This window comes from Somniosus microcephalus, chromosome 20 (genome assembly GCF_052327205.1).
Source record: "Somniosus microcephalus isolate GS21.2 chromosome 20, FLI_Smic_1.0, whole genome shotgun sequence".
In the NCBI taxonomy this organism is placed as follows: domain Eukaryota; kingdom Metazoa; phylum Chordata; class Chondrichthyes; order Squaliformes; family Somniosidae; genus Somniosus; species Somniosus microcephalus.
The window spans coordinates 53,119,126-53,146,718 of NC_141006.1; the positions used below are offsets into that span (position 1 = coordinate 53,119,126).

The window sequence follows — 27,593 nt, forward strand, 5'->3', positions numbered from 1 at the left end:
ACACCCATCTCCAGTGTGACCTCCTGGGAAACCCTCTCGCCAACTTCACTGAGCGCTTCCTCAACTGAGGCATCTACCAGAAGCATGGGAACCATTTATTTCCTTCCCTTCTGGATATTAGATGAGGCCAAACAACAGCAGTAACAACAACAGCAGCCCCAACAGCAGCAGCCCCAACAGCAGCAGCAACAACAACAACAGCAGCAGCAACAACAGCAGCAGCAACAACAACAGCAGCAGCCCCAACAGCAGCAGCAACAACAGGCGTGCCAAGCTGCTGCTCACCCACCTGAAGATGCACAGGCCAGAAGGGGCCAGCGCATGGAAGCCCGTCGGCGCAGGAAATACCCCCCAACCAGGGTCTACAGACACAGGGTCAGCTATCTCAACATGTTTGAGCAGCAGTGCCAAAGGCGGCTCTGACTTCCGCAAGAGGTAGTGGGTGACATCTGCGCAATGCTGCAGCAAGTCCTGGAGCCCAGAGGAGCGGGTGGACACCCCTTACCAGTGGCCGTCAAAGTCATCACCGCACTCAACTTTTTTGCCTCAGGCTCATTCCAGGGATCAGCAGCAGACATCAGCGGCATCTCCCAGGCGGCCGCACACACTTGCATCACGCAGGTAACCGATGCTCTCTTTGCCCTCGCGCACAATCACATCCGTTTCACCAAGGATCGAGCAAGTGTCACGACGCGTGCGGTTGGATTAGCTCATCTGGCAGGCTTTCCAAGGGTGCAGGGCGTCGTTGACTGCACACATGTGGCCCTTAAGGCACCCCATTGCAATCTAAGTATTTTTGTCAATCGCAAGGGCTTCCACTCCCTTAACCTTCAGCTGGTGTGTGACCACAAGAAGGAAATTTTGCATGTTTGTGCCAAGTACCCTGGCATTTGCCATGACTTCTTCATACTGCGTCAGTCTAGTGTGCCTCCGCTATTCAGTCCACCAGACCAACTTAACGGATGGCTACTTGGAGACAAGGGCTATCCCCCGAGGACGTGGCTAATGACATCGTTGAGGAGACCATCCAACAAAGCTGAGGAGAGCTACAACTCCAGCCACATGTCCACCAGAGCCATAATCGAGCAAACCATCGGTTTGCTGAAGATGCGCTTCAGATGCCTGGATAGATCAGGTGGAGCACTGCAGTGCTCAGCAGCCAGGATCTCCACAATCGTCGTGGTTTGCTGTGCACTTCACAACATGGCACAGCGTCGTGGCTTGCAGATTCCCGAGGAACAAGTGGCTCTTCACATATCCTCCTCAGATGAGGAGGAGAGCGAAAACGAACATCCTGCAGAGGCCCATCAACCAGCGGCAGCAGTACGCGAGAACATAGCTGCCCGGGATGCAAGGAACGCACTCATCTTGGCCAGATTTGCTTAGCCTAGCCACTCAAGCACTTTTGCCTCGCATCTTCTTACCCGAGCATCGACAATGGCCACGAACCAGCTGATTCCTAGCAATTTGACCACCATACTGACAATTGCAAGTAATCCTAAGCCCTCAATGTGGAAGTCCCATTCGCGAAATGGCACACACCACAACTACGGCAGTAGCCATCAGATTTTTTAGGTACATGATTCATATGATGGCTTTTACACATAAAACATCAAATTTCACCCAAGTGACTACCCTTGTGACCACTTGTGCAGTATCTTTCTCTTACGCGTGCTCCTACGTGGTGCTTCCACTGTGGCTTCAGCAGATGTGGAGGCCCCTTGCTCAGTTTCTTGCTGCTCCTGTGAGGGCTCGTCAACAGTCTGCTGCTCCTGCGGCTGTGCAGGGGTTGAGACGCCGATCTCAGTTGGGTGTGGACTCTGGTGGGGCTCTGACCGAGGGCTCTGCAGTGGCATGGAAGTGTGAGCGTTTGGAGAGGAGCCCCCACTTCCTTGATGTCTGCCACCAACTTCCCTCTCATGGGTCAGATCCCCCTCAGCGCTTGCAAGTGGCTTGAGAGCACCTTGCTGCACATCAGGGAGGCCATGGGGACCTGTATCTGCACTGGCAGTCCTACTCAGAGGGACTGCCATGAAGGTCTGGTTTCTCTGTTCAATAGCTGACCATCGCTCCTCCGGAGATGTCAGTCTATTCTGAACACTCACCATGTTTTCAACACTCTGGCGACTTAGCTCCTCCATGGCCGTAGCCATCCTCTCGTCTACTGTAGCCATCCTTTCCACGGAGGTTGCCATCGTTTCCGTGGTGATGCGTTCATGCGCCAATAACTCCACAAAGGCTCTGCTCATGTTAGCGAGGGACTCCTCCATTTGCTCCACACTCGCAGCGACCCTGGAGACAAAACCTGCCAGAGACTCCGGCATCTTTTCCTGGAGTGCCATCACCACTGATACTGTGGATGGACCCAGAGGGTCGACATGCAGCTGAGCCGAGCTGGCAGAGTCCTGCGCCCTCCGACTAGGACTCTCCACTGCTGTCCCTGTCTCCACAATTTGCTGATGCTCAGTTGTGAGCTGTGATACACCAGGTGACAACACTACTCTATGTCCCGAAGGTCCCACCGAGGTGAGTGTCTGCGCTGGTGCTGGGTGCGCTGAATTCTGCTGACGCTGCGCCCTCAGAGGTTACAGCTTCCTCTGAGGAGTCTGGAGGCTCAGCCTGTTCCTCCTGGCTAGTGGGGACGGGTGCTTGCGATGGTCCTGTGGGAGAGTAAAGGAAAGAGTCAGAGATGTGATGCCAAGGTTACATGCACATTGCATATTGCAGATGATCATTAGTCCATCTGTTAGAGCTTCCGAAACATTATCAGCGACTCATGCAATGTCAATGAGAGAGATGGAAAACTATTCTGTCACCAGCTTGGTGTGATGCACCCGTTTGTCCGAACCCCACATGCGCGTCGTCCTCCACTCCTACGATCTCCAGGACCGCCTCCTCCCAGGGGGTGAGGTGGGCTACTGATGGTGGCCCTCCTCCTGTCCTCGCTCGTTCTCTTTTATTGTGAACTCTCTTTTCCTGCAATGAGGGAGACAAGTGGAGGTTGAGTGAGAATAAAGGAGTGAGTGTAGAGAATCCATAGCATTGATGCTTAGAAGGAGACAAAGATGGAGTGAGGTGGCAAGACCAAGGGCCCTCCCTGTGTGTTGTCAGTTGTTTTCATAGCATCAGAGTGATAGGGAGTGTGAGGGCTGCATAGTTGAATAGTGTAATGAAATCTGTTTGTCTTGATCCTGTATTCGTTTTGCACTCATGTATATTACCCTCCCCCACTGTGTATAGTTTCACTTCCTCTTTCCCGACTAACCTGGGAGGTTCCAGGTCTTGGCCCTTGGCTCCGCCCCTGACTTCTCTTACATAAAGATCCCAGGATCTGTATGACTCATTCCTGTGAACCAGTCGGCGTGTTGAGATGTTAGCTCTGATCTTAGTGATTAAAAGCCAACTTGTTTAAGTCTATAACTTCTAGTTTTGTGGTTATTGAAGGCCCATCAAATAGTTAGGTGAATGTGACCATAGAGAGGGAATGGGTAAGGGTGCATGGATGTCAGTGTCAAGTGGGATGTGGAGGAAGAGATTGCTAAAGTTGAGTGCTGGTGAGGAAAGGCAATGGGGATCAGATTGAGAGTGATGGAAAATTCATACTCACTTTTCCAGTGCGCTGAAGGTCATGAAATCTCTTCCTGCACTGTATCCAGGTTCTGCGGGTAGGCGATAAGGAGTTGACCTCCTCTGCCACTTGCAGCCACACAGCCTTTGTCTGCTGGGGAAGCTTCTTTCTCCCTGATGAAGGGAAGAGCACCTCCTTGTGAGCTCTTGCTCCCGCCACTAAAGCCTGCAGGGCAACGGCGTCGAAACGGGGTGCAGACCTCGGTCTTTCTCTGGCCATTCTCCTTCCAGCTCAGTGTATCAGCAAATGCCAAAAGGTTGGCAGTCTGCAGAAGGAAGGCTTCTTGCAGACCTTAAATGCAGCAGCAATGATGACGTCATCGGCGGCGACTTTCAGACTGGAGAAACTCATTTGCCATGGGTTTCCACACGCTGGAACTCAATTGGGCAATTTAGTTAAAATAGCATCAATCTCCCACATCGAATTAGATTTGTGTGGATAACACGAAATGCGGATTACATGACACCAACCCGCACCTGAATGAAAATCCAGCCCACTGTTCCCATTGGCAGAAGGGTCGAGAACCAGAGGACACAGATTTAAAGTAATTGGCAGAAGAACCAGAGGGGAGATTGGGAGGACTCGTAAAAATCAACATTTCATTGTGCAGTACACACGTCTGCTGCATATATGACAAATAAAATTGAATTGAATTGAATTGAGAAATGTTTTTACACAGCAAGTTGTTGTGATGTGGAATGCACTGCCTGAAAGGGTGGTGGAAGCAGATTCAATAGTAACATTCAAAAAGGAATTGGATAAATACGGGAAAAGGAAACATTTGCAGGGTTGTGGGGAAAGAGCAGGGGAGTGGGACTAACTCTTTCAATGTGTACTCTATCAAAACCCCTCATAATTTTGAGCATCTCTTTTAAATCTCCCCATAACCTTCTCCGCTCCATGGAGAAAAATCCCAGTTTCTCTAGTCTCTCCACATAACTGAAGCTCCTCATCCCTGGTACCATGCTAGTAAATTTCCTCTGCAGCCTTTTTCAAGGCCTTGATCATCCTTCCTAAAGTGTGGTGCCTAGAATTGGACACAATACTCCAGCTGAGGTCTAACCAGTGATTTATAAAGGTTTAGCATAACTTCCTTGCTTTTGTTCTCTGCCTCTATTTATAAAGCCTAGGGTCACGTATCCTTTTTTAACATCCTTATCGACTCGTCCTGCCATCTTCAAAGATTTGTGTACGTGAAACCCCAAGTCTCAATGTTCCTGCACCCCATTTAAAATTGTACCATTTACTTCTATAACAAGGAGACATAGATATAAGATTAAATATACGAGATTTAGGACAGAAAGCAGGAAAATCTTTTTACACAGAGGGTTATGAGGCTTTGAGGTTGTGGAATGCACTAGCAGACTTAGTGATTGTAATTTCTACATAATTCTGTTCCAGTGAAAAGACCCCCAGTTTCTCTGGTCTGTCCACATGACTAAAGCCTCTCATCTCTCGTGTCATTTTAGTAAATCTCTTCTGTACCCACTCCATGGCCTTATCAACCTTCCTAAAGTAGGATGCCCAAAAGTAGATATAAATATTCTAAATGTGGCCTAATCAATGATTTGTATAGGTTTGGCATTACCTCTTCACTTTTGTACTTGAAGCCCGAATGTATAAAGCCTTGGGTCCCAGAAGAATCAGGAATTAACTCAGTTCTTAGCCTCCCTCAATTCAAACTGCCCAATCAGCACTGTCCAGTTCATTTGATTAATCTTACAGTCAATCTTCTTCACCTTTGGGGAAAAAACAGCCCTATGAGCACAATCGCCACACAGCCTCACTTACAGTAGCACATTTAAAACATAGCTACCACTACCAGTGCCCGTTCAGGCCATACTTGCTTCCTTACCTTCATTCAACAATACCTCACTTTTTCAGCATCTCACTCAATTGGTCTCTCAATAATATTAATAGTACTGCCTACTTTTTCCCAGGGAAGATAAGGGAAGTGTTCCGTAAAGTAAGCAATCAACTGGTGGTAGGGAAGGGAAATGTCCATGATGGGATAATTATACATTGGCTCATCATGAACTAAATGGCCTTCTCTTGCTTCAAGCTTTCATGTTCTTAAGACAAAAATGGGTGAGTTCTACAGCAATATTTAAGCATTTGTGGAGTTTTGTACCTGTAAAGCCTCATAATACATAGCTTTGGCTTCCTCATCAGTTTTGTCAGACATAAGCCAGGATTTGATCAAATATTCATAGAAACTGTCCCCAAGCCCACCAATGGAGACATGATCTAGAAAACAAAAAGAGCAAAAGACGTAGTTAGCTATTAGGTGTTGGGGTTTTGCCTCATTCTCACTGTATTATGCACCAAAAATTAATCAAACACTAAATAAGGAGGTAGGTACCTACCTTTTGGTGTCATAACTACAGTACCAATGGTAAAATAAAACAGGTAATTCTGAGAAACAAGTCTCGTTATGACATCCTCCCTTACAACATACTAGAAGAATGCAGCCCCGGCACTATCTTCAGTTCTTTTGACCACAAAATGTAGAGCAACACAAGCTTTAGTCACCAAACTCTACATTCCTATTTCCTTTACGAGAAACTAGAAACAAGTAGCTCACTGGAGCAGCGTTTTAGAGGAATATTTTCCTGATAGTAAAATCTCTGTCCATCTTTCTCAACAACTCCCAGTTTGAATCTCTCCAATCAGGTTTCCCTCTGCCACAGCACCAAAACGGCCCTAACCAAATCACAAATGACATCCTCTGTGTCTGCAAGCATGGTGCATTATCCCTACTCATCCTCCACCATGTGTAGCTTTTGACCTAGTGGTCATACTCCTCAAACACCCATCTCCATTGTTTCAGCTCAGTAGGACTACACTCACTTGGTTCCACTCTTACCTATCCGATTGTAACCAGAGCATCTCCAGCAATGGCTTTGTTTTCTACCAAGGCACTGTAATCTCTGGAGTCCCCCAAGGATCATAGAAACATAGAAGATAGGAGCAGGAGTAGGCCATTTGGCCCCTCGAGCCTGCTTTGCCATTTAATGAGATCATGGCTGATCATCCAAATTCAGTACCCTGTCCCTGCTTTCTCCCCATATCCCTTGATCCCTTTAGCCTTAAGATCCATATTTGACCCTCTCCTTTTTCACATCTACATAGTGCTACTTGGCAACTTCATCTGTAGACATGGGATCAGCTTCCAGATGTTCACACTGCAGTGAAAATTCATCTGATAAAAAGCCTGATGCTAAATCGGCTCCAGCATATCTGAAGGAAAAGGACTCTCGTATTTTCTGATCGGAGGCTTCCTGCGTGCAGAGGCCTCCGATCTGGAAAAATCTACGCCCTTACCCGAGGGCTCTGGAGGTCCAGACATTTCCGCTCCTGCGCCTCTGCTCTACGAAATGCACAGGGCCCAGGTATCCCAGGGGCGCATGCGGTTCGCAAGCGCTCCTGCGATCATGTGGGCCATGGGGAACCAATGAAAGAAGGAAATCCCCCTTCATACTTTTGACAGGTTAGACCTGTCAAAAGTATGAATGGGGATTACTGAAAAAACACAACAAAACATTAAAAAAAAAAATTTAATCACCTTTTTAAAATTAGTTAAAAATTACATTAAATTAAATATTTTAAACAAAAATGTAATTAAAAAATATTAAAGTTTTTTACGGGGCTAAAAATAAACTTAAAAGTATTTTAAAATTATAAATGAGTGAAATTTTTTTTTTTTTTTTTTTTACTTTTTTAAACTCTTATGCTTCTACCAGGCGTAAGATTTTTAAGGGATTTCAGCAGCCGGAGGTTCTGCAGGGAGCGGAACTCTCCACCCGCAGAGGCCCTTCTCCAGGGCAGGCGTGCGATCTGTCAAGAGGATTCTTGACAAATCGGAAGTGCCGGTTTTCAGTGCATGCGCTTCGCATGCCTGAAACCAGCACTTGCGAGGTCCCTATGGGTGTGTACACAGCTCGTACACACCCGTAGGGATCGGAAAATACAGGCCATTGTAAAACACCACACAGCAGAGGATAGATCACCATAGCAACAAGAATGAGTCCAGGCTGGCCAGTTCATTTGAACACCTGCCTATGTTGTGGACACCGAGAGAAATTTAAGTGAAGTGTCAATCAATCGTGGGTTGTATTTGTACAGAAAGCCACGTTACACTACAACGTTATCCATCAAAGTACTAGGAATCTTCCAGACAAGCCGCCGCCCCAGAGGTGTGGTGCTATGTTAAAGAGGTCTTTTAAAGCTAGGCAGAGTTTAGAGTGAAGGGCACAGCTCCACTACAACTGCTCCAACCTGACCTTTCACCTCCTGGCGGCACCGCCTCACCTGGTATCTTCCTGTTTGCTTGCTACCTCACAGCTTCATGCTTGATGCAGGCTTATAGATTGCCTGTGAAGCAGATGACCTGGCTACAAGAGAAAGCCACGTTACGCTATAACGGTATCCATCAAAGTACTAGGAATCTTCCAGACAAGCTTGAGCCAACCATGAGTATATAACTTTTGTTATGGGGTTAGTCCAAAAGAAAGACTTGCATTTATATACCACTTTTCACAACCTCAGGTCATCTCAAAGCACTTTGAAGTGTGGTCACTGTTGTCACGTTGGAAATGCAGCAGCCAATTTGCGCACAGCAAAGTCCCACAAACAGCAATGTGATAATGACCAGATAATGTTTTTTTTAAGTGATGTTGGTTGAGGGATAAATATTGGCCAGGACACCAGAGAGAACTCCCCTGCTCTTCTTCTAAATAGTGCCATGGGATCTTTTACGTTCACCTGAGAGGGCAGACAGGGCCCAAGATAGATATTTGTTTTCCAAAAGGTTATGCATTTTGGGAATTCATAAGAGATTAGTTACGTCCAAAACTAGGGTCTTAAATTTAAACAAAGCCAATTACATAGGTATGAGGGGAGAGTTGGCTAAGGTAGATTGGGAAATTAGATTAAAAATCTCTTAAATTTAATCTTGTATCCATGGGCTCTCGTTTTTGACCCCACAATTACTGAAAATAGTCTGCTTCTATCTATCCTATTGCATCCTTTTGTAATTTTAAACGATTCTATTATATCGTCCCATAATCGGTGTTCTAATAAAAAAGGAACCAATTTTCCAAAATTTTCTTAATATTTGTATTTCACATTCCAGGCTGTATCCTAGCGAATCTGCGCTGTACCCTCTCTAATGCCTCAGTAACCTTCCTATAGTGTGGATCCCAATACTGCACACAGTCGTCTAACTGAGGACTTATTAAGGTTTTATTTAGGCTCATCATTAACTCTTTGCCGTTATGTTCTAAACCTCTTGGGATAAAACTAGAACTCCATTAGCATTTCTTTATAGACTTATCAACCTGAGGTGCTGCCTTTATTATCCTGTTCCCTTCAAATCATTCTGCTCTTCCACAGCACCGAGTCTACTTCCATTCACAGTATAATTACTGCTCTTTTTTTAAAAACCAAATGTATCACCTCACACTTATTTACTCTGAGGCTGGGATTTTCCCATTTCCCACCTGCATGGAGCGGGGGGACCCAGCAGACCGCGGGAAACCCAGTAGTCCGGGTTTCCCAGCATGCTGTGGAGTTTTAACTTCACAGTATGCATGTGACGTAATGAGCAGGTTCCCTGCCCGGACACCAGCATGATTGACAGGCTGGCTTCCAGTTGGGCGGGTTACCCCGACCAGGATGCCACAGCAACAGGTAAGTGCTGGGTCCGGGGGCCGATCCCCAACCCTGGGGGGGGGGGGGGGGGGTGGGGTGGGGTGGGGGGGTGGGATGGAGGGGTGGTATATGGATTGATCCCGGGTGTTGTGTATGTACCTTTAAGAGAGAACTGATTTTATACTGCAGTACCGGCAGTGACTACACCTGGGGGGCAGCGTAGAGAAAATAAAACGAGGGGAAGGAAAAGTGAGACGCGCCGATGCCGCGGGTCACCGCCATTACCCTGTAGAACGCTAGGAGCAGCGTGGCAGCAAGGGGAAGAAGGAAAAGCGCGGGAGGCGCCATTTTATTCCATTGGGGAAGAAGGAAAAGCGCGGGAGGCGCCATTTTTAATCACCCAAGATGCCGAAGAGTGGCAGTATCACTGCTTTCGACAACAAGGTAGAAGACTGGACCACGTATGTGGAAAGAATTGAAGTGTACTGCAAGGCAAATGAGATGGCCGATGGAAAGAAGGCGTCGGTATTATTAAATTTGATGGGCGCGAGAACGTACGGCCTATTGCGGAATTTAATTACCCCAGCTAAACCAATGGAGAAAAGTTTTGAAGAGATTGTTAATATCTTACAGGAACACCTAAACCCTACACCGCTGCTGATAGCAGAAAGATTCAAGTTCCATAAAAGAAACCAGCACAAAGATGAGAGCAATGCTGACTATCTTACGGAACTACGCAAGTTATCGAAGCACTGCCAGTTCGGAGCAGGACTGGCAGACACCTTAAGGGATAAGTTTGTCTGCGGGCTCCAGAGTGAAGGAACCCAGAAACGACTACTTTCGGAAAAGGACCTGACGCTAGAACAGGCTTTCAGCATGGCAGTATCCTACGAAGCAGCAGCACGGGAAGCTGCGGAAATACAACAGAAACCACAAGAATAAAGCGCTAACGAAATGGCGTATGGAGCAGAAAAGTGCTATCGCTGCGGCAGAACAACCCATGATCAGAAGGACTGCTGGTTTAAGGACAAAGTATGCAGGCAATGTGGGAAAATGGGACACATAGCAAGAGTCTGCAGGTCGGGAAAGAAAACCAACACTAAAACTAATAAGGAAAAGTACAAGAAAGTAAAAAAAATGACAGACAGTAGTTCGGAAGATCAGGAGAGTGATAATGACTCCGGGAGCAGGAGACTAAGTTGTCTAAAGTTACACAACGTGATCGCAAAGGAGGATCACCGAACCATTTGGGTCACCCTCATGATAGCAGGGTCCCAAGTAAAGATGGAATTGGACACAGGATCAGCCCTGTCATGAATCGACGAGACTATGAGCGGCTATTCTCACACATACCCTTGAAGGACACGTCCATTGTATTGAAGACATACACGGGGCAAAAAGTCTACCCCAGAGGAAAAATAAGGGTGCCAGTTAAATACAACGGCAAGGAAACACAGAAACTGTATCTATATATACTACAAGATGGAGGACCACCATTATTGGGATGTGAATGGATCCGAAAAATACAATTGGATTGGCATTCCATTCAGGTGCTAACTGTGACTGACAAAAAGGATGATGACGTCACACCTGGACGACTGTCAAAAATTCTAACTGACGCGAAAGAGGTGTTCCAACAAGGACTTGGGACTCTAAAAGGAGTAACGGCAACGATAAAAATCGAAGATAACGCAAACCCCAAATTTTTTAAGGCCAGACCGGTACCGTACGCGATCCGCCCAGCCATTGAAGCAGAGCTGGAGAGTCTGGAGCGTTCGGGTGTGCTGTCCAAGGTGGACTGGAGTGAGTGGGCCACACCCATCGTTCCTGTAATGAAGAAATCATTGAGCAGCACGCCTGGGGAGCCGAAGAAGGTTCGCATCTGCGGGGACTTCAAGTTAACTGTGAACCCAGTCCTGCACACAGTACAATATCCACTTCCACGGATAGAAGATATTTTCGCCTCACTATCTGGAGGGAAACGCTTTACGAAGATTGATCTGGCCCAAGCGTATCTACAAATGGAGGTGGAAGAAGCATCTAGGAAATACCTCACGATAAACACTCACAAAGGCCTTTACCAGTACAATCGACTGGTGTTCGGGGTAGCATCAGCCCCGGCTATTTGGCAGAGGGCGATGGAACAAGTCCTGCAAGGGATCCTGGGGACCTAGTGTTATTTGGACGACATCCTGGTTACGGGAGAAAATGACAGAGAACACCGTGCCAACCTGGAGCAGGTGCTCACTAGATTACAAGAATATGGGCTATGAGCCAACCGCCCCAAATGCGAGTTCTTCAGGAGACAAATCTCGTATTGTGGCCACATGATTGATGAGGAAGGGTTGCATAAGTCGCCAGACAAGATTGAGGCTGTAGTCAAGGCTCCAGCACCGGAAAATGTGTCGCAACTGAGGTCGTTTCTCGGGTTGGTGAACTACTACCATAAGTTCTTGCCGAATTTATCTACAATTCTGCACCCACTGAACGCCCTGCTGCAAACTGGAGTAACATGGAAATGGAGTGATGAGTGTAAGCGTGCCTTTCAGAAATGTAAATGCCTAATCACTTCAAAAGAAGTATTGGCCCACTACAATCCAACACTACTGATTCGGTTGGCATGTGATGCGTCTCCCTACGGCATTGGAGCGGTGCTGTCACACAAATTCCTTGACGGTTCAGAGAGGCCAATAGCCTTTGCGTCGCGCTCGTTAACCTCAGCCGAGCGTAACTACGCCCAGATTGACAGGGAGGCCCTCAGCCTGGTGCGGGGGGTGAAGAAGTTCAATCACTATCTGCACGGGCAGAAATTCACCCTACTGACTGATCATCAGCCCCTGGTCTCCATTTTTAACCCAAAGAAGGGCGTTCCGGTGATGACGGCGCAATGGCTGCAAAGATGGTCACTTTTTCTAGGGGCACATCAGTACGACATAGAGTACAAGGGTACGAAACAGCATGGTAACGCTGATGGGCTGTCGCGCCTACCGTTGCCTACGGTAGAGGAAACACCTGCAGTGGACCCTGTTGAGATATTCCATTCGGCCATAGTTGAATGTCTACCTGTTACAAACTCAAGTATAGAGAAGGAAACCCGAAATGACCCGACACTCTCTCGGGTCTATGATTTGATGGTGAAGGGATGGCCAGCACATGGCGACTCACTATTGCCAGCATTCTCGCCAAGGAGAGAACAGCTGTCAGTGTGCCGGGGGACCTTGATGCGTGGATTCCGAGTGGTAATTCCACCCAAGTTGAGAGATAGAGTGCTCAATGAGCTTCATGAGGGTCATCTGGGAGGGGTAAAAATGAAGAGCCTAGCCAGGGTGTTTGTGTGGTGGCCGGGAATCGATAAAGAAATCGAGGATATGACCAAGAGATGCACAGGATGCCAGAAGGTCCAAAACGCTCCACCACAGGCCCCGCTACACCCATGGGAGTGGCCCTCATCTCCATGGCAACGGGTACACATTGATTTTGCTGGTCCATTTATGGACTCAATGTTTCTAATCGCCGTGGATGCCCATTCGAAATGGCCAGAGGTCATCAAAATGTCTTCCACCACCACGGAGAAAACTATTGCAGTCCTACGGACCATCTTCGCCAGGAATGGCTTGCCAGAACAGATTTGCTCCGACAATGGGCCAGTTTGTGTCCGAGGATTTCCGGAGGTTTCTGAGGAATAATGGGGTGAAACATTACACATCTGCCCCATATCATCCAGCCACAAATGGATTGGCTGAGAGGTTTGTTCAGACCTTTAAAAAGGCAATAAAGGCAATGTATAACGACGACATACCACTACAACACAAGGTGGATAATTTCTTGTTTGCTTACCGGAATGCGACACATGCAGTCACCAACCAAGCTCCAGCCATAATGTTCTTCAACCGAAGGCTAAGATGTCGCCTGGATTTGCTCAAACCAAACATAAGACGAGATGTTGAGGATAAGCAATTCCAGCACATCAATGAGAAGCCAACCAGGAGCTTCAAGATAGGGCAACCAGTCTTGGCCCGTGACTACCGAACAGAAAAATGGCAGCCAGGAACGATATGCACACAGCAGGGACCACTAATGTACGCAGTGGACGTTGGAGAGAGCATTGTGAGACGCCATGCTGACCAGATTCTAGAGTCACAGGAACAAGCCAAACCCATACCACGAGCATGTGCACCTGGTAATGAACCCGAAGTACAGATTGCGTCTACCTCAGAAGCAGTGGTATTGGAAGCTGACGAACCAACCAATGACAATGAGCCAGAATCGACTCCGCCGCAAGAACAGGATACTCGAGAAAGGCGCTATCCAGTCAGGATCAGGAAGCCTCCTCAAAGACTGAACTTATAAATGATTATTTCAGTTGATGTATATAGTACAGAGAAAATTGTAATTGTAATTAGTTATTATTTAGTTGTTAAATGAATGTTATGTACTGTTTATCTAAAAGGGGAGGAATTGTTGTGTATGTACCTTTAAGAGAGAACTGATTTTATACTGCAGTACCGGCAGTGACCACACCTGTATATAAAGCCATAGCAGGCTTCTGTATTTCAGTCTTTAAGTTTACCCTCTATTCAGTAAATACCTGTAATTATTGTTCTCCTGCAGTCCGTGTATTATTGATACTCGGACACTACACCGGGGGTCTGATCCATGACCCCAGGGGGGTGAGATCGATCCGGGGGGGGGGGGGGGGGAAGAAGAGGTCCGAGGCTTCATTATAAGCTTCATTCACAGAGGCTTCAGGCTTCATTATAATATTTTAAATGCCAATATGCCTCCTGGCAGCAGGTTGGCTGCCCGCCCCCCTGTCCAGCCTGAGTAAAAGGTGAAAGTGGGCAGGTTGGAGGTGGATTTAAGATTTTTACAACTTTCACTTCCCAACCCCCGCCTCCAACCCACCCATTTTTTCATGTGAAAATTCCCCCACGAGTTTCATCTCCCACTTTTTAACCCACTCTCCCATCTAATCAGTATCCTTTTGAAGCTTGCTTTGGTCTTCTAAGGAAATAACTATAACACCTATTTCAGTTATCATCTGAAAATTTGGACACCACTCCCACCAGTCCTATATCCAAATCACTGGTATACACAGTGACCAGAAGTGGCCTCACTACTCAGTTCCAACAACTCTGACAAATTGCCCTTAATATAGAAACATAGAAGATAGGAGCAGGAGTAGGCCATTCGGCCCCTCGAGCCTGCTCCGCCATTCAATGAGATCATGGCTGATCATCCAAATTCAGTACCCTGTCCCTGCTTTCGCCCCATATCCCTTGATCCCTTTAACTATAGAATCAAGAGAACAAAGCAGATTACAGAAAGTGCAGAAGAAAACTAGAAAAGGAAATAAGAGGCAAAACAAGCATATGAGAAAAGATTAGTAGGTATCATAAAAGGGAACACTAAAGTCTGTTATTAACATAACTTCAATTATATGGAGAGTCTAGAGAAGCTGGAATTGTTCTCCTTACAGCACAGAAGGTTATGGGGAGATTTAATAGAGGTGTTCAAAATCATGAAGAGTTTTGATAAATAAGGAGAAACTCTTTCCACTGGCAGGAAGGTTGGTGACCAGAGGACTCAGATTAAACTAATTGTAGAAATTACTTTACATGACGACTCGTTAGGATCTGGAATGTGCTGCCTGAAAGGGCGGTGGAAGCAGCTTCAATAGTAACTTTCAAAAGGGAATTGGATAAATACTTGAAAAGGAAAAATTTGCAGGGCAATGGGGACTGAGACTAATTGGATGGGCCGAATGGTCTCCTTCTATGCTGTATGATTCTATGATGAACTCTGTTTTCTCCTTTCCAACCAATTTTTAATGCAACTTCCTATCCTATCCCCAATTTCATACCCCATAATTTTTCTAGTAATCTCCCGTCAAGTATCTTGTCAAAGGCTTTCCTCCCGAGACACCATCTGCCCTCTCATGTGGACGTAAAAGATTCCATGGCACGGTTCGAAGAGGAGCAGATTTTTCCTAGGTGTCTTCTGTAATATTTATTCCTCAATCCCTAAAAACAGATTATCTGGTCATTATCACATTGCTGTTTATGGGACCTTGCTGTGCGCAAATTGGCTGCCACATTTCCTACATTACAACAGTGACAACCCTTCAAAAATACTTAATTGGCTGTAAAACGCATTGGGATATCCTGAGGCCGTGAAAGGCGCTAAATAAATGCAAGTTTTCTTTTTAAAGTACACGTACATTACAGCCCCATCTACCATGTTGGTTACCTCCTCAAAGAATTCCATGAGGTTTGTCGAGCATGATTGTCCTTTCTGAAATCCGTGCTGGCTGCTTCTAATTATTTTCATTGCATAATTTCACAATCCAGAGATGCAGTCACGCAGTAAGAGAACCAGGAGGGTCATCCTGAGGCATTACCAAAGGAAGAAGTAGAGATGGAAGAAGAAATGGTTGAGGGTGATGTGCAGTCAGGAAGATTGGTGCTACTAGTCACTGATTAACAAGACTTGTACTTAACTCTGTAAATGTGGCCTTGTATGAATAATCCCATGGTCTTACCTGCAATATACTGGCCCCATAAACAACATGCTCTGCCTCTATTACAATACCTGCTTATAACACACCGCTTGCTACCTTGGGCCAGATTTTGCGATGAAAATAACAGCAAGGCTAACAGCGCTCACCGTTATTAACATGTAAATCGGACAGTAATTTGCATTGACCACACGTGCAGTTAAATGCGTAAATCAGGAAGTTGCTGCCCGAGATGCCCTGCTCCTCCAGAAGCATGTATCAGTATCTCACCGAGAGACCCCCATTGAAATGCATTGAACAGCATGAAGTTCCGGTACTTAATCTGATATATTCGAACAAAACTCGCCAGAAAAAGTTAAGGCTTGTCCATTCCAGTGTAAGTACCCTGTTAATGGTATGATAAGACTTAATTACTGCTAAACAACCGGCACTGAAAATGAACTCTTACAAGCATGGAGTCTCATTCCTTCAAATTTTAATTATTGTTGGAAATTAAAAAAAAAATTTAAATAAAATTTTTTTTTTCTTCAATTTTTCATAGAATCACAGACTAGTACAGCACAGGAGGACGACATTCGTTCCATCGAGTCTACGGCGGCTCTTTCGAAGAGCAATCCCGTTAGTCCCACTCCCCTGCTCTTGCTCCATATCCCTGCAATTTTTTCTCTTTCAAGCATTTATCCAATTCCCTTTGAAGGCTTCTATTGAATCTGTATCCATCACCCTATCAGGCAGTGCAATCCAAATCCTAACCACTCGTTGTGTAAAAAAGTTTTTCCTCAGGTCGCCTCTGGTTCCTTTGCTAATCACCTTTAATCTGTGCCCTCTCGTTATCGACCCTTCAGCCATTGAAACAGTTTCTCTTTTATTTACTCTATCTAAGCCCTTCATAATTTTCAACACCTCTATCAAATCTCCTCCTAGCCTTCTCTGCTCTGAGGAGAACATCCCCAGCCTATCCACATAACTGTAATCCCTCATCCCTGGAATCATTCTAATAAATCTTTTCTGTACCCCTCCAAAGCCTTCACGTCCTTCCTAAAGTGTGGTGCGCAGCATTGGACACAATACTCCTGCTGGGGGCCGAACTAGTGTTTTATATAGGTTTAGCATAACTTCCTGGCTTTTGTACTCTATGCCTCTATTTATAAAGCTCAGGATCCCATATGCTTTACTAACTGCTTTGTTAACCTGTCCTGCCACCTTCAAAGATGTGTGTACAAACACTCCGGTCTCTCTCTTCTTACACCCTCTTTAAAACTGTACCACTTAGCTTGTATTGTCTCTCCTAATTCTTCCTACCAAATTGTATCACCTCACACTTTCTTGCATTGAATTTCATCTGCCACCAGTCCATGTCCTCTTGAAGTCTATTACTTTATTCCTCACTGTTTACTACACTTTCAAGTTTCGTGTCATCTGCAAATTTTGAAATTATGCCCTGTACCCACAAGTCCAAGTCATTAATGTATATTAATAACAGCAGTGGTCCTAGTACTGAACCCTGGGGAACACCACTGTATACCTCCCTCCAGTCTGAAAAACAGCCATTCACCACAATTCTGTTTTCTATCCCTTAGCCAATTTTGTATCCATGCTACTACTGCCCCTTTTATCCCATGGGCATCAACTTTGCTAACAAGCTTAATATGTGGTACTTTAGCAAATGCCTTTTGAAGGTCCATATACACAACATCAACTGCACTGCTCTCATCAACCCTCTGTTACCTCAGCCGTGACTCAGTTGGTAGCACTCTCACCTCTGAGTCAGGAGGTTGTAGGTTCAAGTCCCGCTCCAGGGACCTGAGCACAAAAATTTAGGCTAACACTCCAGTGCAGTGCTGAGGGAGTGTTGTACTGTTGGAGGTGTTGCCTTTCGGATGAGACGTCAAACCGAGGTCCCGTCTGCTCTCTCAGGTGGACGTAAAAGATGCCATGGCACTATTTCGAAGAAGAGCAGGGGAGCTATCCCCGGTGTCCTGGCACTCAATCAACATGACAAAAACAGGTTATCTGGTCATTATCACATTGCTGTTTGTGGGAGCTTGCTGTGCACAAATTGGCTGCCGCGTTTCCTACGTTACAACAGTGACTACACTTCAAAATTACTTAATTGGCTGTAAAGCGCTTTGGGACGTCCGGTGGTCATGAAAGCCGCTATAGAAATGCAAGACTTTCTTTTCTCATCAAAAAACTCAATCAAGTTGGTCAAACATGATTTGCCCTTAACAAATCCATGCTGGCTCTCCTTTATTAGTCCACGCTTGTCAAAGTGGCTGTTAATTTTCTCACGGATTATTGTTTCTAAAAGCTTCCCCACCACCGACGTTAAACTGACTGGCCTGTAATTGCCAGGTTCATCCTCTCCCCTTTTTGGAACAAGCGAGTTACATTTGCAATCCTCCAGTCTTCTGGCACCACCCCTGTATCTAAGGAAGATTGGAAGATTGTGGCCAGTACCTCTGCATTTTCGACCCTTATTTTCCTCAGCAGCCTAGGATGCATCCCATCTGGACCGGGTGGCTTATCCACTTTAAGTACCACTAGCCTTTCTAGTACCTCCTCTTTATCTATTTTTATCTCATCCAGCATCTCGACAACCTCCTCGTTTACTGTAGCTTTGGAAAAGTCCTCTTCCTTGGTAAACACCAATGCAAAGTATTCATTTAGTACCTCAGCCCCTCAACCTCCTTTGCTCTAATGAAAACAATTCCAGCTTCTCCAACCTGTTCTTTAGCTAAGATCCCCCATCCCCGGAACCATTCTGGTAAATCTCCTCTGCACCCTCTCAAGGGCCTTCACATCCTTCCTAAAGTGTGGTGACCAGAACTGGACGCAATACTCCAGTTGTGGCCTAACTAGCGCTTTATAAAGGTTCAGCATAACTTCTCTACTTTTGTACTCAATACCTCTGTTTATGAAGCCCAATCGCCGCGCGCGGGCGCTAAGTTCCTAGCGCCCCGTTAGCACCCCCCGGGAGGCGCTAACCAACCGAATATTTCCGTGACATTTAATTAAATATTCTAACTGACACTTACTGGTTCAGACTCTACGTTGCTCATTAATGATTCTTCAATCTAATTGGTTAAGGAGATACACAGTTGCTTGCCCTGTTCACACAGGTCACAGATGCTCTGTAGAGGGCGCTGCATTTTTTAGTTAGTTGGCTAACAGGAACTTCCAGTGCAAAAACCCATAAAAAGTCTATGGGCAAGTGCAAGTATAACGAACGGCTGACCGCAAAATATGTCCCAATATGTCTTTTCTGAAAATAAATGGACACACTACGGGATAAATTGATGGATGGTAAATCATGAGCTGGGGCTTGCAATTTCCTGATACGTGATGTGACAGAAGTGCAGAAGTACAAAATCTCCCCATACATTCCAAAAAAGGTGCATCCACTTTACTGTCAGCTCTCTGATGTCACCTCAGCTTGCTCCTCCTGACTTGTGCTGTGTGCTTCACCAGATGCTCCATCCTGATCTATTTCTGATTCCCCCAAGGTGAATATTAGATATCTCTGAGCTGGTGCCTGCATGGTTAGGAGTGCATGAGGGATGCTCACAAGATGGCCCAACTTCCTGTTCGTCATATGGTGGGTATATCATCTTGAAAGAAGGTTACGCAAAGAGAAACACGTGTTATCTTGGTTCATGCTGGAAATGCTTCTGCGCAAAATACCAGCGTCAATGCACTGAGTGCCATGCTGCTGGGCAGATGTACTTGCACTTTACTGAGTGAGTGAATTTGGAGCAAAAGCAATCAAATAAGTTAAAGAGGATACTTATCTTTTTGGGCTGCCAACTAATCACTAAGCTCTCCATAGCTCACACCCTTTACTGACTTCACGCCCACAATTTGAAGGATCACATGAGATCTGAATCCCATGGCTCTGAACCAAGGGCACCCTTCTCTGCTTGGAAGGTGGCACATTCTTACCTACTCCTCCAGCTCCCTCGTGTTGTGAATCACCCAGTGCCTCATTCTCACTAGCACTATCTAATTCCACCCAGGTAGAAGTATTTGAACTGGAGCATGGAAGTGAAAATACAAGTGGCACAGGAGGCGAGATCAAGGGATTTGTGGCAGATGAACACAGAGCAGAATCTTGGTCCTGTGATTCATGGGTAGACTTCCTCTCCCACTTGTTGCCGCAGACCCGGTTTCTTTGAGCAGAGCGGTCATTGGGGGCGCCCCAGACAACGGCAGTTAAAATGCCACCGGGGTCCTAATGACATCATAGGAACCGGTCTGCATGTATTAAGAGGCTCCACCTGTGTCAGGTGAGCACCCTGGCCGCTTAAAAATGGGCCCAGTTAAGCTGGCAGTGGGCGGCAATTAAGTGGGAATGGGGTGGTAAGTTTTCATAGTCAATTTTAACTGTTTGGCCGCCTCATTGCTACCAGGCAGGGTGGATTAAAATTGCCCCTATGTCAACATTTAAGATTAGATTGGATAGGTGAAGGAAAAAGGGACAAAAAGAATATGGAAAGGGGGCGAATAAATGAGTTAATGACTATTTGCTCGTACGGAGGGTTAACGCCAAATTGGGCTGGTTGGGCCAAATTGCCTGTTTTCATGTTGTAACCTCAATATATTTCTGTGTAAAATGTGCAATACAGGTTCATAAATCAACACCATTCTCAGATTAAAACTAATTATCAATGGGAAAATCGTGATAATTTTAGTCAATTTGAATTTTGTTTAAAATTTAGCAAACAGAAGGGACGATTTTATCCCCACCCCCCTGGGGGAAACCAGGCGGGTGGGCAGTTAAAATCACCCAGGTTACTTATCCGCCCTCGAGCTGCCTAGATCCTGCCAACTGCAATTTTTATGTAAGCTTCTGGATGGGCAGCTAAGCCCCCCACCCAAAGCCAATGGGCTTCTTCTGTAAATACACAGTTGGGGCCTGACTGCAATTTTAACTCTGGCCTAAGCCCGGAAGCTGCTGTGGTTTTCACATCAGGCTGAACCAGGTCAGAAAAGGATCAGGACGTGAAGAAACCTTGAAAGGTAAGCTTATCAGTTTTCTTTGTGGGGACAGGAAGAGGAGTGCTCCTCTGGGCCCCACAAGGAAAGTTTAGGCCTCCCCTGCCCTGAATCCTAGTTTTCCTCCCGCGAGGTCTTCCCCGCTCCTACCTGCATGTTGGCAGATGGCAATGAGCCGACTGATTATCCACAAGCCGGAAGCTGTTCCCCAGTCACCTCTTGCCCATTCCAGGCGGGATGTGCATTGGCAGCATGTTAGTGAGCCCCAGGAGTGAAAATAATTCAGCCTGATTTCTAGAGCAGCAGGTAAATTTCCAACTCACCTCTTCCCCACCCGCCCAAAACTCGCCTGGAGCTAAAATCGATGCCTGTATAGCTATCTTTCATCCTTATTATATTTCATTCTTTAAATACAGCAATTTTTACTCAGCTACAATCTCACCAAAATGGTTTCTTCTATGTGGTTGAGAAGTCAACAGGTGAAATTTGGAAATTTAATCATGGAAGTGAGAGACAGTGCTGATGAACTTATACTGCTACTTACGCTGCCCCCAGTGACCAGTAACAGGGCTCAGATAATTGGGGTAAAGCCCGTGAGGTTTTTCCAGTCGATTCAGAACTTTCCGGATTGTCATCACCTGAAAATATACAAATTCAAGTTTAACCACTGTGTTTTTTAGAAGCCATATAATGTTTTTGCTGCATAATATACCACAATAATGGGTTAGTGCCTACCTATTTGATTTTTTAAACTGTTGTAGTTTAACACCTTGCCATTATAGGGAAAATTACATAAATAATCTGTGGTAAAGCACTACTGATGGGACTGATAAAACTACATATTTGATGTAGTGAGAAAGTGGAAAGAAAATATACCTTAAATGGTACGATTTTAAATGGAGAAGTTGGGAGGCATAGGGATCTGCAGACAGTTAAAATAAATAATTAACAACAAAGCAATAACATTGGGTATCTGAAATATCCCAGATAGACTGGGATAAAGGTAATGCATGTGGTAAAAGTCAGGAACAGTTTTTAGACTGTATCCAAGACTTGCTTCCTAGATAGAACCATGGAAGCTTACAGCATAGAAGGAAACCATTCATCCCATGGTATCTGTGCTGGCCCGTTGCTAAAGCACTGCTATAATCCCATTTTACTTTTCCTCTGTCTCAAACATTTATTCAATTTTCCTTTAAAAGATGCATTTGTTTCTGCCTCAACCACTCCCTATAACAGATTCTATGTAAAGAAATTTCTCCTAACCTCTTTGTTCTCTTTCTGACTCACCAACCAGACAAAACAGCATAACCCTGTTTACCCGATTAAAAATATTCAATTAAATCCCCCCTTGGCTTACTCTGCTCCAGTGGATATAGTCCCAGTATCTCAAAGTGTCTCCTCATAACAGCAACAATGTGCATTTATATAGCGTCTTTAAAGTAGCAAAACTTCCCAAGGCACTTTAAGGAGTGTTATCAAACAAAATTTGACACCGTGAAAAATAAGGAGATATTAGGACAGGTAAACAAAAGCTTGGTCAAAGAGGTAAGCTTTAAGGAGTGTCTTAAAGGAGGAGAGAGAGGTAGAGAGGTTTAAGGAGGGAATACCAGAGTTTAGGGCCAGGCAGCTGAAGGAATTTCCACCGATGGTGGAGTGATGTTAATCGGGGATGCGTAAGAGGAAGGCAGAGATCTTGGGAGGGTTGTAGGGCTGGAGGGGGTTACAGGGATAGGGAGGGGCGAGGCAATGGAGAGATTTGAAAACAAGGATGTTCATCCAATACTGGATGTCAGACAAGCAGTGTGACAAATCAGAGGCAGTGGAGGGATCGAAAGAGGTGGTGGTGAGGTAGAGCTGGGTGTCGTCAGTGTACATGTGGAACCTGACGTTGTGTTTTCGGATGATAACGATTTATAAAATCCAAAATGTTATTGACCCTTTTCATGACCTAATTTACCTGCACTCGTACTTTCAGAGAATATGTATTTGAACCTCTAGGTCACATTGTTCATTGGCCCTTTAGCATCTTTCCACTGAGTATGTAGCCCCATTCCTTGTTTTTTGGCCCAAAACGTACTACCTCACACTTCTCCATATTAAGATACATCTGTCACCTGTCTGCCCATTCTGCTAAACTGTCTAAGTCCTCCTGAAGTTTTTTTTACAGTCCTCCTCTTTCTCAAACCTTTGTGTCATCAGCAAATTTTGAGATTGTGCTCCTGATGCCCAAGTGCAAATCACCTATGTATACTGAAACAAAAGTGGACCTGGAACTCACACCTGGGTACATCACTTCCAACCCTTCTCCAATCAGTATGTTTCAACAATAACAACTTGCATTTATATAGCACCTTTAACTTAGTAAAACGTCCCACGGCACTAGTCCAAAAATGAAATAGCAATGCTTGATTTAGTACTGGCAAATGAAATGGGGCAAATAACTGTTGTAAGAGTAGGAGGACAGTTGGAAAATAATGACCAATACATTCTTAGGTTCAAAGTAAAAATAGAATTGAATAACAGAGAGCCTGCTGCACTGAAAAAAGGCAAAGTCCAATGAGATAAGAAGGGATAAATTAACTAGGCAGAAAAGTTCACAAACAGGTCGATGGAGCAGGAGTGGGGAATCTTCAAATATAAGGATAAAGTACACAATAGATATATTCCTTAAGCCAAAAAGGGAGTACATCAAATAGAATTCACAGGATAAATGCAGAAATGAGAACTAAACTGAAACCTAAAAGGGAGATATGATAAAATTAGGGTTAATAACACTAAAGAAAACCATGAGAAATCTAGATATAGTGGGAAGGTGAAAGGGGAATTTAGAAGGGCTTAAAGGTAAAATGAAAAAAGTAAGCATTTAGTCTTGTTGTTATTGAAATAACTAAGGGTTTTAATAAGCATAGAAAAAGTAAAAGTATAGTTAAAAAGTAGGGCTACTCAGGGATAAAGAGGAACATTGGAACAGGAATAGGCCATTCAGCCCCTTGAGCCTGTTTTGCTATTCAATTAGATTATGGCTGATCTGTACCTCAACTCCAGTTACCCACCTTGCTTCCATATCCCTTGATACCCTTACCTAACAAAAATCTAATGATCTGTCTTGAAAATTTCCATTGACCCTTAATCCACAGCCTTTTGGGAGAGAGTTCTAAATATCCAAATTCACTCCTAAATGGCCTAGCTATAATTTTAATAATATGCCCCCTTGTTCTGGATTCCCCCACCAGAGGAAATAGTTTCTTAGTATCTACCTTATCAAATCCCTTTATCATTTTATAGACTTTGATGATTAGGAGCATAGGAATACATAGGGTATAGATATTAGGAAAGGATGAATAGGCTGGGTCTCTTTTCTCTTGAAAAAAGGCTGAGGGGTGACCTAATAGAGGTCTTTAAAATTATGAAAAATGTTGATAGAGTGGATAGAGAGAGAATGTTTCCACTTGTGGGGAAGAGCATAACTAGAGGCCATCAATATAAGATAGTCACCAAGAAATCCAATAGGGAATTCAGAAGAAACCTCTTTACCCAAAGAGTGGTGAGATTGTGGAACTCGCTGCCACAGGGAGTGGTTGAAGCAAATAGTATAGATGCATTTAAGGGGAGGCTAGACAAGCATATGAGGGAGAAGGGAATAGAGGGTTATGCTGATAGATTTAGATGAGGAAAGACGGGAGGAGTTTCGTGTGGAGCATAAACGCCGGCATGGATTGGTTGGGTCGAATGGCCTGTTTCTGTGCCGTATATCCTATGTAATCCTATGAATTGAAAAAAAACCAAGGTCCATCTAGTTTGCCTTCTACCATCTTGGTAGTCACATGATACAATGATAATAGAGTTGTTGACTAATCATAGCAATCAATCTCTATCAATTAGTCTACACCAGACCCAGGCATGACGCGAGGAAAACCCCAGTGGTGCAGAGCTTTGGGAACGATAGATCCAAAGTGACCTTTTTCCTCCCAAGCATGCTGCATTTACCACGTCATGTCTCAAATTACTCATACACTGTATCCCAAAATGTTATTTTCCTGAAAGATATCTATCTAATTTGCATTTGAATGAATCAATACTAACTGCTTCCACTATCTCCCTAGGGAGCCTGTTCCACAGATTCACCACTCGCTCACTGAAATTTTTCCAGAGATTAGTTTTGATTTTACCCCCTTCAAGCCTCTGGTTTTACTGTTCTGGACAAGGTAAAATAGCTCGTCATGGTCTACATTATCTAGTCCCTTTAGAATCCTAAAAACTGTAATCATATCACCTCTCATCCTTCTGTTTTCCAGTGCGAACATGCCCAATTTACATAATCGTTGCTTTTAATCCAATCCCTCCACCCCTTCAATCATTCTGGTCGCTCTCATCTCTATCCTTTCAATACCTGCAATATCCTTTTTGTACTGTGGCAACCAGAACTGTACACAGTATTCTAAGTGCGGTTGCACCGATGATTTATAAAGTGACAGGATTACCTCACTATTTCGGCTCACTATTGACCTTTTAATACATCCCAACATCTGATTTGCTTTACTCACTGCCGCTGAGCATTGTTGTGATAGTTTCAATTTATCGTCTCTGAACCTTGAAAATATCCATATATGGTGCTGACTGGTACTAAAACTTAATTAAAGAATCTTTGGAGAGCTAGGAAAGAAAACATAAGAGAAACGTGATTACTTTAGTTTGTAGGCGGGTAGCTAACTGGATGACTGAAGAGTGAATCAGCTGCACTCATATCAAAGGACTACTGTTTCATGCACTCTGTAGCTCAGAATTATAAAATTGCATGGGAACCAGGTGTGGTTAGGTCATGCTGCCATGCTGGATATGCCACATAAGGGCATTTTGATAAGAGTTGTAAGAAAGCAGAATGGGCTTTTCCCATAGCCCTGCAAACTTCTTTTCATGTATTTATCCAATTCCCTTCTGAAAGTTACAATTGAATCTGCTTCCACCGCCCTTTCAGGCAGTGCAATATCCAGACCACAACAACTCGCTGCGTAAAAATGTTTCTCCTTATCTCCCCGCTGGTTTTTTTTGGCCAATTATCTTGTGTCCTCTGGTTATCGACCCTCCTGCTAGTGGCAACAGTTTCTCCCGATCTACTGTATCAAAACCTCCATTATTTTTAAAAACCTCTGTTAAATCTCCCCTTAACCTTCTCTGCTCTAAGGAGAACAATCCCAGCTTCTCTAGTCTCTCCGCACAACTGAAGTCCCTCATCCCTGGCACCATTGTAGTAAATCACCTCTGCACCCTCTCCAAGGCATTGACATTCTTCCTAAAGTGAGATGCCCAGAATTAGACAATAGTCTAGCTGAAGCCTAACCAGTGATTTATAAAGGTTTACCATAACTTCCTTTCGTTTGTACTCTATCCCTCTATTTATAAAGCCAAGAAACCATATGCTTTTTAACAGCCTTATCAACTTGTAATTAAATAATTAACTAAATATTTTGAGTTTGTTTTTATAAAAGATGATGGCAGTGACAATATTGGCGTAATAGAGGAGGATTTGTGCACAAATCTTTGAAGGTGGCAGGACAGGTTACAAAGCAGTTAGTAAAGCATATGGGATCCTGGGTTTTATAAATAGAAGCATAGAGTACAAAAGCCAGGAAATTACACTAAACCTATATAAAACACTAGTTCGGCCTCAGCTGGAGTATTGTGTCCAATTCTGTGCAACACACTTTAGGAAGGATGTGAAGGCTTTGAGAAGGGTGCAGAGGAGATTTACTAGAATGGTTCCAGGGATGAGGGATTAGTTACATGGGGTTGTTCTCCTTAAAGCAGAGAAGGGTAAGAGGAGATTTGATAGTGGTGTTTAAAATCATGAAGAGTTTAGATAGAGTAAAGAAAGAGAAACTGTTTCCAATGGCTGAAGGGTCGATAACTAGAGGGCACAGGTTTAAGGTGATTGGCAAAAGAACCAGAGGCGACACGAAGAAAAACTTGTTTTATGCAACGAGTGGTTAGGATTTGGAATGCGCTGCTTGATAGGGTGGCGGAAACAGATTCAGTAGTAGATTTCAAAAGGGAATTGGATAAATACATGAAGGAGAAAAATTGCAGGGATATGGGGAAAGAGCCGGGGAATGGGACTAACTGGATTGCTCTTCGAAAGAGTTAGCGCAGACTCGATGGGCCGAATGGCCTCCTTCAGTGCTGTGCTATTCTAAAATTCTATGATGTGGAACTATTGTAAGATATAATGGTATAAATGGGATTCCCCAGGCACTAAGGAGAGGAATATTGAAGAATATGTATTGCAGAACACTGAAGAAGTTTGGGAAGCAGATATGGATAACTATAATGTTCCAAAAATCCTTGAAAACAAGAATTGGAGGATGGTGAATGTTACACTTCTATTCAAGAAAGGGCAAAGTGATTGGCCAGGAAATGATGTACCAGTTAGTCTTACCTTGGTTGTAGGTAAACTCAACATATGGGTTGAAATTCGTGAACATTTAGAAAGGCATGGGCTAAAGAGGGATAGTCTGCAAGAATATGTCAAGGGAAAATTGTGCTCGACTAATGCAACTGAATTAGAGTGAATAGATAAAAGGAATGCAGTGGATGTTAGATGTATGGATTTTCTGAAGGCTTCTGTTTAGTGGCTTGCAGAAGCTATTTGTTACAAAAACTTGGGCACATGGTATTGAAAAGAATGGAGCCATGTGGAAAGAGGGATGGCTAATGTAAAATGGACATAAACACAAGATTACCAGTGGAAGAATTAAGCGAGTAGTTAGAAGGATAGTTTCACAGAGAATTATTAGAACATGA

The 27,593-nt window shown here is 44.5% G+C and overlaps 1 protein-coding gene across 1 annotated transcript in view; it reads right to left on the reverse strand.

Annotated features, from left to right (window-relative positions):
• LOC147103254 (mannosyl-oligosaccharide 1,2-alpha-mannosidase IA-like) overlaps positions 1 to 27,593 on the reverse strand; it is a 216,401-nt gene that overhangs the window by 44,344 nt on the left and 144,464 nt on the right. The window contains 2 exon segments of the mRNA XM_085962703.1: positions 5,760 to 5,875; positions 21,337 to 21,430. Of these exon segments, the coding sequence (XP_085818829.1) occupies positions 5,760 to 5,875; positions 21,337 to 21,430 (210 nt within the window).